The sequence below is a fragment of the Taudactylus pleione genome, unplaced genomic scaffold (assembly GCF_031769625.1).
Source record: "Taudactylus pleione unplaced genomic scaffold, aTauple2 ptg000471l, whole genome shotgun sequence".
In the NCBI taxonomy this organism is placed as follows: domain Eukaryota; kingdom Metazoa; phylum Chordata; class Amphibia; order Anura; family Myobatrachidae; genus Taudactylus; species Taudactylus pleione.
The window spans coordinates 4,568,777-4,579,464 of NW_028284873.1; the positions used below are offsets into that span (position 1 = coordinate 4,568,777).

Genomic DNA, 10,688 nt, shown 5'->3' on the forward strand with positions numbered 1-10,688 from the left:
CCCTTACTTCTATGACTGCCTTTACCATGTGCGGGGTAACTACACCATAACGAGAGGAGAGAGCGCGCCCCCCTAGTGACTACTACAGCACGGAGTGCGCGGCTCCCTCCCCGGCCGCCATGGCGCGGTCACTGTGCCCGCAGCATACACCGTCTGTGATAGGAGCTCGCTCATCATACGTGTGCTGCTAATGGCGATGGCTCCGTTCCTGCCAGCTACAGACATGGAAACAGAAGGCCGTTCCTGCAGCCGTACGCCCGGTGGTGCAGCGAGAAGGCGCCATATGACTCCTCATGTCTGTAGCGCTGTGTGTGTGTTGTAAATAAAGTCTGTATTGTTGTGGCTGCGCTGGGCGGGCTGTACCGGCTGTCGGCCTGTAGGGGTCAGTCTTCTCATCTCGCCACATCCTCCCTCCCTATAACCAAACCCCTCCTTTGTGTCTTTGGCGCCGTTCCTATATAAAGAGGGGAACAGGACCCGCTCCTAATTATTTCTTAATTTTTTTTTAAGCAGCCACCCTCATACTCCACCACTCGCTGCCCGGCACCTCCTCCGCCGCCGCCATGGACATGAAGAAGAGACTGAACTTGGAGCTGAGGAACAGGAAAGCCGCCGAGGTAAGCGCCGTGCTGTCCCCATGTTGACACCGCTGCTGCCCCTGTCGTACAGTGATGGGTGTGCGCACATTTGCCGCCTCCGGGGCTAGTGGGTGCCAGGCGGCTGTAATCCACCTCCTGTGCCCCGCTGGCATACCCTGCAGGACGGAGCGCCGGCCGTGTCCGGGGAGGTGTGTGCTGCCCATTATCCTGCTACCCCCAACACGTGGCCGCGGCCAGTTACCCCCTACCTGCCACCCGTGCCCCGGGAGGATGCGTCTCCTGTTATGATTAATATTGACTTGTAGTTACAATCCCCCCTTGTATCTATTCGGGTGTCACTCAGTAATACACCCCCGCCCGCCTCTATGGCTGCGGCCGTGCTCTGGTGCAGGAATAAGTTTCTTCCCAGCCCCGTTTCGGGTGTAGCGGCCGCGTGTGATCCCCGTGCGCCCTTCCCGCCTTCTCCCCGCACAGCGCCGGGTATAGTGGACGGCTGAGGGGGCGGGGCCGTGCGGGGAGAAGCGGTACACTGTCGGCTGTGTAACATGTGGGCCCATATAGTACATGCGGCCCTTAGGCCGTACTCCCCGTGTGAGAATCCTCCTGGAACCTGTGCGATGGAGGCCGGTGTCGGTAGCTATTGCCCTCCCGCTCTGTTCCCTCCGGAGTCCCCAGCCACTGGTGTGTACAGCGCCGTGACCTTGTTCTCCCCGCCGTGTGCGGCAGCCCTCACATGTGCTCGGCGCTTCTCGGGCTGTAACTCCATGATGTAAATGTTATATTAGTAACAGTGCGGCTGGGCCAAGGCTCGGGGGCTGTAACTTGTGATGGGACTCTCCTGTGATTGTGTACAGCCCCCCCCCCCCTTATTATTGTAACTTTATTTAAACATCGGCCACTTGCTGTTCCCGACCCACAGCAGCCATGTACATGCATGTGCTGCCCGCATTCCTGCTCCCAGTAGCTGCTGGGCTCCCCAGGCCTGGTGCTGTTAAGCCTGCGTCTGCTATATTTGGTAACAAAGCAAATGTTACCACTTTAATAATGGGTCTTGGCATTCATTATTTATCTGGTATAGTTATAACCTGACAGTGCCCCAGCTGTGGTACAGGTACTATATGCTCTGGAGAGAAGGCCTTCTGTATATTGTAACGTTGTATTTAAAACGTCTTCTCCATTTTGTTAATGTTCAAAGAATATTTGACTACAAATAACCTCACTGTACATATCCTGTATTGTATCTATACTACAGGACCAAGTGCAGGCCTCAAAGCCTTCAGTATAGTGTCCACATGGCATCTTGTTTATTCTTGTTGTAAGGCTGCAGTAGATCTCAGTGACCTGAAACGAACACTGAGCTGTGCATTCTTGTATTGATTTGTTATAATGTTACATTTTGTTAAATATCTTGTGCTTTTATTCGTGCTAGATTCAGGACATCAATTTTAGCACAAAGTTAAAACTAAAGATTTAAGAAGGCATAAGGAAATGATTTATACCTCCAGTACTGAGTGGGGTATTCCTTTTCCTTCAACTTGCTGCTGTAGTGTAGGATAGTGGTTTTCTTGATCTGATGGGTGATAATGAAACAATTTAATTATTTAATAAACCATTCATAGTATTGATTATGAAGACTTAAGTTGTCATGTATTGTTACTATTACAATTACAAGATCCTTGCCACTATTTTTGGCTTTGTCTAGTGAATATGCTACAGGTGTTCCCATAAGTTCTTTAAATTGAGGTGTCTGTACTGTAGGTAGCCATACTGTTCCTATCTGGCTGTCCTCTCCCAGCACAGTTATTGCAGGCTTGGTCTGACAAAGTAAATAGATCTTGCACTTAAATTGTGTATACTCTGTAACTAGCATATTGCACAAATTATAAACTTCAACAGTAAGGCTGAGGTATTGTTATCCTGTGACTTTCTGCATAATGTCACTGAAACATTGTATTTATGGAAGAAGCTGCAGGCTCTAGCCTTACATAAGAAGGAACAATTGCATGGCTGAATATTTGAACTTTCTGTATTATGGTTCAAATGCACTTTTTTTTTTTTTGTTTTTGTTTGGTAAGAACTAGTTTATGTAACAGGGATAGCACTATTTATGAAATGTCTGCTCATAACCGGAAGCAAGTAGGTGTGACAGAAGTGACTGGCTGAGGGTGCAGGGCTGTCTCTAAATCTGTAGTAACTGCATAGCTGTGCAATTGCTGTGATAGACTAAACTAGATGTTAATACAAACATTGCGATGTCAGTGCTAAAGGTTACTGATACTATTTTGTCGTACATAACCTGATGATGGAACTGCCAATGCATGAGTACAGTACTGCCTCTAATCTTTGCCCCACCCAAAAATGGGAGGAATCTTATTAGACTGGACTGACTGCATTATTACATACACTTCAATAGTTTGCTACATAGCTGATTATCAGATACACCATCTTCCTCTAGAAAAGCTATGTGCTACAAAACTGAAATGGAAATGCATCCTGACATAGGGGCCTATGTATCTGAGGGTGAGAATCTGCTAATGTAATTTTTCGAACACGGCCTATAAAATGTAAGTTAGAAGCTGATTGGTCTCTCATCAAGCTTTGATACATAGGTTCCATGTGCAACAGTGGTGGGGATATGTAAGACTTGGCCAGGGTATGTATATGATCTAACAGGGTTTTTTTTTTCTCCTCCCAGGTTAAGGAGATGGTTTTGGATAACTGCCGTTCAGATGGCAAAATCACAGGGCTTACTGCTGACTTTGTGAACATGGAGATCTTGAGCATGATAAACATCAACTTATTGTCCGTGTCTAATCTTCCCAAGCTTGAAAAATTAAAGAAGGTGAGCTATTGTACTGAAGTATTAATTGCTCTCAAACTACTTTGTTTAAACAACTGTTAATGTTTATACAAGGAGCTAGTTTTGGCTGGCACGTGCAAATCTGAAGTTTTGGTGTTGTGAAGGATAGCATACATGAAGTGACTTGAGTATAAAGGCCATGTGTGTTGTACAAATAACATAAGATTCATTTTGCTTTTTCTTTTCTTCCTTTCCCCATGTTATGCCAAAAATGTCTTGAAGTGGTGATGCATCTAGTTCAGTGGTTCTTAAACTTGGTCCTCAGGACCCCACACAGGTCACATTTTGCAGGTCACCCAGCAGGTGCACTGGTGTAATCACTCACTGACACATTTTTTTTTTTTTTTGTAAAGATCCACCAATGGAGCTAATTTCACTTGTGATTCTGTGAGGAGACCTGGAAAACATGCACTGTTTGGGGTCCTGAGGACTGAGTTCGAGAACCTGTGATCTAGTTGGAAATTTCAGTTTGGAAGATTTGGTCTTCTAAAGTCAGGAATTCAGTTTTTTTTATTTTTTTAACCAGTTTAAACCCTATTTATTTTGTCCCAACTAGGATACTACCTCGCCACTGATTGAACTGTTTTTGCCACTCCAGAGTTAGGAGAGTGGTATGTTTCATAGTCTACATACGACTGCCGAAAACATTAGTTAACATATCACAAATCAAAGGATAGTCCCGTTTTCTTATTCCAAAGTTCATTCTTTTTCTACTTGGATTACATGAAAACAAGCAATTTCTCAAACTGCATGTAACGCCAACATCTTTTATCTTCTGCAGTTAGAGCTTAGCGACAACAGAATTTCTGGTGGCTTAGAGGTGCTTGCAGAGAGGACCCCAAATTTGACGCACCTAAATCTCAGCGGGAATAAGATTAAAGACATAAACACCCTGGAACCCCTTGTGAGTATCTTTCTGGTATTTTGTGTAGTTTTTTTTTTTTTTTTCCTTGAACTTAAAGTTTTGGTGCCAATTGGAACGTTGTAAATGTTAGCAAAAGTTTATTGTATGAACTATCGTGAGCCAGGAAATTTAATTTTTTTTTTTGTCTTGACATCAAATGGATCATACCATAGTAATAGGCAATTAAGACACTAGCCAAATCACAAACTGGATTCTTATTCAGTAGAGAAATTGTACATTGTGTAGTTTCTGCAAATGCATTATGGTAGAGGTTCCCAAACGCTGTCCTCAAGGTTCCCCAACAGTTCAGGTTTTAGAGAGACCCATGGTTGAGCACAGGTGATTAATCAAATTGACTATTTAAGTTTCCTATGCTCAACCATGGATATCTCTAAAACCTGAACTGTTAGGGAGATTTGAGGACTGCGTTTGGGAACCTCTGCATTATGGTATACTGTGTCAGAATATGGAAAAGGGGAGGGGCTTGGACTAAAATTTTAAAACTAGAAAATGTGCTACCATGCTGAGACTTGTAGTGCCATGCAGGATAAAGTGCTTATTTTGCACCTGCATTATATAACTGATAGTCAAAACAATATAATCTCTATAATTAACATGGAGAAAAAATGTTATTCTTAGCGTATTTGTTGCTGAAAAATGTGTGCCCAACCAAAACGTCAAGGTGAGCCCCATAAGATTGGTTCCTATCTGTAATACAAACATGTCATATTAATTTATTGAAAACCTACTGTAATTGTACCCCCTAATCTGCACACAACAATGCAAGACTTGTGCTGATATCTTCAAAGCCTTTCTCTACAGCCTGGTTTTAGAGAGTAGTTGCTTGTAAGTGGTTAAGGGACAATTAGTAATTCATGTAATCTTTCTATTTTACAGTTTTTTTTGTTTTTTTAAATGTCAGCAACATTTTTCTCAACGTTTAATATGAACAATTTTGTTTTCATTCACAGAAGAAACTAACTCACCTTATGAGTTTAGATCTGTTCAATTGTGAGGTGACAATGCTGAATAACTACAGAGAAAGTGTATTTTCTTTGCTGCCTCAACTAACCTACCTTGATGGGTTTGATGCTGATGGTCAAGAGGCTCCAGATTCTGACCCAGAACCTGATGGGGAGGATGCAGATGAGAATGGAGAAGGTAAAAATGTGAATAATCTTGTGAAATCTTTAATAATTAAACCAATTCTTGGACCTACTTTTAAGTTACTATTGAGCCCACCCATCTTGCTGAACAGCATGCTGCTTGCAGTATTTACCAGGGAAGCTTGCCTCAGACTCAGCAGTTTATCATGGTGGCAGATCTACTAAAATCTGCTGAGATTCTCCATTCACCCAGAGACTGCTGCAAAGTCTCTGGGTGAATGGGTTATTAAAAAATAATAATGGGTTATTAAAAAATAACTGAAGCTACCTAATCTGGCTTTAGTTATTTTTTAATAACCCATTATCCCCCTTTAATTGTCTTAACTACTTCATGGCTATCTACTAGCAGTTGTAGTTTCTAAAACAGTCTCTACATATTTTAGGACTACTGGCCAAACTGCTATGTAAAACAAAAGCTGTAGACTGTACCATGGATATAAATGACTGCAGTCTGCTCTGGAGTGTAACATTTACGGTATTTACATTTTGATTAGTAGTTGTATGTAATCTCACAGATGGAGAGGAAGATGAAGATGAGGATGAGCTTGATGAAGATGAGCTTGATGAGGATGAAGATGGAGTAGATGAGGTGAGTTATGTCCTGTTTGAGAAATGTTGTTGAGATGCTCATTGGTCTTGATGGATAACAAGATATTACTGTTTTACAGGAGGATGTAGAAGAGGAGGAAGAGGGAGATGATGATGAAGATGAGGGTATGTTACATGTGCCAAAAATATAATCTTGCTTTGTGGTCCGTCTGTCTTGTGTTTAAAAAAAACAAGGCATTTAAAATTTAAGTCACTGCTGTGACTGCGTTTTATGCTTTGTGCCATTGTTAAACTCCATGTCTCGGTAGGATAAATACAAATTTTATTAACTTGTAGAACGGCCACTAATAGTGTGTTCCGTTTTTGTTTTGTGTAGATGGACACCAGGGAGAGAAACGGAAAAGGGAGTTGGAAGATGAGGGGGATGAAGAAGACTTTGATGATGAAGAGGATGATGACGAATAAGACCCAAAATGCTACTGGATCTTTTTTTTTTCTTTTTTTTTTATATGGACTGTTGGGGCTGGCCACCAGTGCATGTGGCAGTGTTGCTGATGAGTCACTGAATACCGCTGTCAGCCACCTTGTTCAAAAATCTTTCTTTTGTGTGTGTAGATGTGTAGGGTTGAGAGATGAGACTTTATTCTGGTCTGAATGAATTTTGTTTGCCGCTTTATTTAAAAAGATGGCCGCCTGAGCTATTTGCGGAGCCAGATCGTAGGATGCCCTCCCATATAATTTTTTTCCCACTCCCCTTTCCCTGGAATTTTCTGTGAAAGTTCTGTGGTTCCTCTGATCTGTGAATGGTGCACGGGTGTTTAAATCTGAGTGATTCCAAAGACAGTCTCCCTCCCTCTATCCTGCATCCTCTTTGTGTTCAGTCATGCATTATTGTTAATGTGTCCTGCTTTGTTTATTCCAGACTCCATGTATGGTTAAGTAACATTTGCGTATTTTGGCAATAAGATTTATGATAAAATTGTACAAATTTGTCTTTTTCACAATTTTGATTTCTTTCCCACCTTTTTTACTTTAAACATCCCCACCCCCAAAACAAACAAAACCTGCACTGCAAGATCCTTGTACTGCTTCCTACTGACTAGCCATGCTATCCTAGTATAATAGGTTTTCATGGTGCTGAACTGGAATTTAGTAGCGTTGTCAGACCAGGTCCTGGTATAGTCTTGTTTGGTGTCTGACTTTACCCCGTTTTCTAAAGTCTAAAGGTCACTTCATCTTCTGTAGTACCAGATCAGGTTCAAGAAAGCTCCCTGTACATCAGGAAGAGCATCTCAATTACTTGTGCATTGTTATTGGCTAACATCAATGCTGCAATTAGACTTTTTTTTTTTTTTTTTTATATATATAACTTTATAAACTTCCTGTTTAACAATCCCTACCTCTAATGTACAGCTGTATCAGACTTATGGTGACCCTTCCACTTGTTATCAATCGTGTAAGGGGACATACAGGTCAAGTTTCCTTAACGGGTCATGTCTTTTGTGTAAGCTTCACTGAATTAGTTTTCTTGCAGGTTGTAATGGGTAACTAAACTACCAATTCTAATGTAGTATGCGGGTCTGCAGTGAACTTCTTTGTAAAGCTGGGCATCCACTATACAATTTTCTGTCAGATATCTGTCCAATCTGGCTGGTTGGAATGAAAACCTGGTAATGTATGGGAGCAAATGACAGTCGATCATATGGATTTAAACTGAGAAATTGGACAAATTGTTCCAATAGGTTAAATTTGTGTGTTTTAAACAATTTGTCTGAACAACCATTTTTGGGTATTTTCCAGCGTTTGTGAGCAAATGGACGATTGCCATTTGCTCCCATACATTACCAGGTTTTCATTCCAACCAGCCAGATTGAACAGATATCTGACAGAAAATTGTATAGTGGATGCCCAGCTTTAGACTTTCAAAATGCTACGTCTAAGGAAATCTTCCCCCTCCTGCTTTTTGGTGGGAAGGAAATAATTTAAGTTACATACTATACAAGAATACCTGACCTATTTAACATCCATGTCTTTGTATTTAGTTGTTACAGAGCCTTTTTAATAAAATATTTGGGGGTTTTTAAATGGCTTGTTTTTGTTACTGGGTGACTTGAATTATTTATTTTTTCTTGTTGCCCCCACACACTCTTTGCATGGAGTTTCAGCTAGAGCGCAAATGGCTTTTAAATAGAAGATTCACCATGCTAGATATACGAAGCCCTCAACTACTCTTCTATATTGTCCAATTTATTATGATATTTCAATTTGAGGTTTCAACTACTCTTGGATGACTTTTTAAAGTATCTACTATTAAGTTAACTTGTGCCATTGTAAACTGTTCTGAAGGTTATCTTGGTGCAGTCATGAGATGTATAAAATCTTTAAGAGGACTAGTTGTCCATAGCAACCAAACTGTATGTATGATCATTTATGAAGCATATTCTATAAAAAGGTTGCTGTGGGTATCTCCACCAGTCCTCTTTATGTATCTCATAAGTCTTGCTACAGTCTTCAGTTTCTCACATTACCTTGATGTCTTTCCCCTAGCTCACAGGTTCTCAAACTCAGTCCTCAGGACCGCAAACATTGCATGTTTTCCTGGCCTCACAGAATTACAAGTGAAATAATTGGCTCCATCGGTGTGAGTTTATAAAATGTTAGTGAGTAATGACTACACCTGTGCACCTGCTATGTGACCTGGAAAATGTGAACTGTTGGGTCTTATGGACCAAGTATGAGAACCTCTGCCCTAGCTTAATGCAGGTTTCTGAGGCTTTTACTGGCTATCACAAGCATTTGATAGTTGGATGTTATGTCGGTGAGCTGCTAGCTCTTTAGCACTGCCTCGTAGAATGTGGGGGATGGTGCTGTTATATGCAGCAGTCTCTAACTCAGCTTGTTTACAATGATGTATTTGTTCAGCAGCTTATGTCGTGAAGGTGGACCAGGCTTGTTTTTCTTAAAATAAAAAAAAATTTGTTCAAACCTTGCAATTAAAATAATAATAAAATAGTATGCATGATTAAACTAATCAAATTTTTAGGCTGGTTGGTTTGGTAGTCTACGTAACTGCTAAACTAATTTCATTTTAGTTTGCCTAATATGAGCTTCCTTCCATGTTATAAGAGCAGAATTCATATCGACTTAGCCTATGGTATTCCCTTCTAACTCTTCTGAAAAAAGTTGACTAACTGAAATATAGCTGTAGGCGATGTAAAATCTTGTCAACCAAATTATTGCAAAATGTGTTGTACTTGACAAACTTTACAAAGGGCGAATGGAGTTCCTGGATTTCATTGTCACATCCTTTGCAAACTCTACTTCCAGCCTGATATGCAACCTGTTTCCATACATGTCTCTGTATGATAACCGTAAGCTTTGGCTGCTATGACAAATGGAACCTTTACTACGATGAGGCGGGCTAATATGAACATTTGGATTCAAGGTTTAATATCTGAAGGTCATTTTGTGCTAAAGTAGATTTTAGCACACCATTACCTTCAAACATTAAACCTTGAATGATCCCTTAAAATATGTACCATTTTTATATTGCAATAAAATGTAGCCGAAACATAAAAAAAAAATGTCATATCTGTTTTAGTAGCTACAATAGGATGGAAAGGGGGAATTGAGGAACAACTTGTCTGATGTGGAAGATATTTTTTAGTACCCTACAGCTGACTTCAAATGCATCCTTGTTCAGTGATTATGGATGCTGAAAGCAGACCAAGATGGTCCTGCAACCCATATCTTCAATATTAATGCAACCATTAATCAATGCTCACTAATGTGTTTAAGCTGGGCAAGGATGCTGTAGATTACCTTTGATCTAGTACATGGCGGCTTTGTGATGTGAACGATCCATATAATACATTCAGTGTTATGTATTCTGATTTTCACTTGTATAGCAGTGAGGATCCCATCTTTCTTTCACAACTCCACCCTTTTTCCTGGTTAAAAAATTGGCATGTCAAGTGAAGGAGATGCTGCCCAAAGTCTTCAGAGTATGTGAACCTACTCCCATCTGTTAAGCATTTTTCTCCCTGACTTAAAATCTAGGCCTGCTTTTAGAACACCAGGAATTCCTTTGTGTAGATTAAGTTACCAGTGAACAGACCTTTTAGGGGGTCCTCATACAGAGCTGAAAATAGCTATGCATTTTTTTGGTGGAGAGCAGATCCCATTATGTTTTTGGTTAATGCTTGCAGTTCAATAATTGGAAAGTAAATGCACTTCAGGTGTGTAGGATAGCTTTCGAACATTCTGCAAAAACTGTTGGGAAAGTAAATCTTGTTCAATCAGTCTTATTTATGTGTAAACTCTTCACATGAAAATCTTTTGCAGTTCATAGAATGATGTATATGGGGAGTTATATTAAATGTTGGTCTTCTCACAAGCATTGTGTGGCCAAACTTTGTCCATGGAACTAGCACAATTTCTTTCTACAGTTTAACTTTTCTCTTTCAACAAGAAAGGGGAAATACATGTGGCGTTTAGTATGTGTTCTCCCTTGGTGCCATCTTCCTGACCCCTTTATAAATTATTTGCATATTTAAACTTGTGCAGGAAGAAAATAACTCTTCAGATTCCTCTTTGCTTGCTTTTCTTGT

The 10,688-nt window shown here is 40.8% G+C and overlaps 1 protein-coding gene across 1 annotated transcript; it reads left to right on the forward strand.

Moving 5' to 3' along the window:
• The first annotated feature begins 405 nt into the window (after positions 1-405).
• On the forward strand, positions 406-10,474 carry LOC148504031 (acidic leucine-rich nuclear phosphoprotein 32 family member D-like). Its single transcript, XM_088448913.1, has 7 exons — positions 406-617; positions 3,295-3,441; positions 4,241-4,363; positions 5,335-5,524; positions 6,045-6,118; positions 6,198-6,243; positions 6,455-10,474. Exons 1-7 carry the CDS (start codon positions 564-566, stop codon positions 6,541-6,543), a joined length of 723 nt encoding a protein of 240 aa, XP_088305039.1. The 5' UTR covers positions 406-563; the 3' UTR covers positions 6,544-10,474.
• Positions 10,475-10,688: the final 214 nt, after the last annotated feature.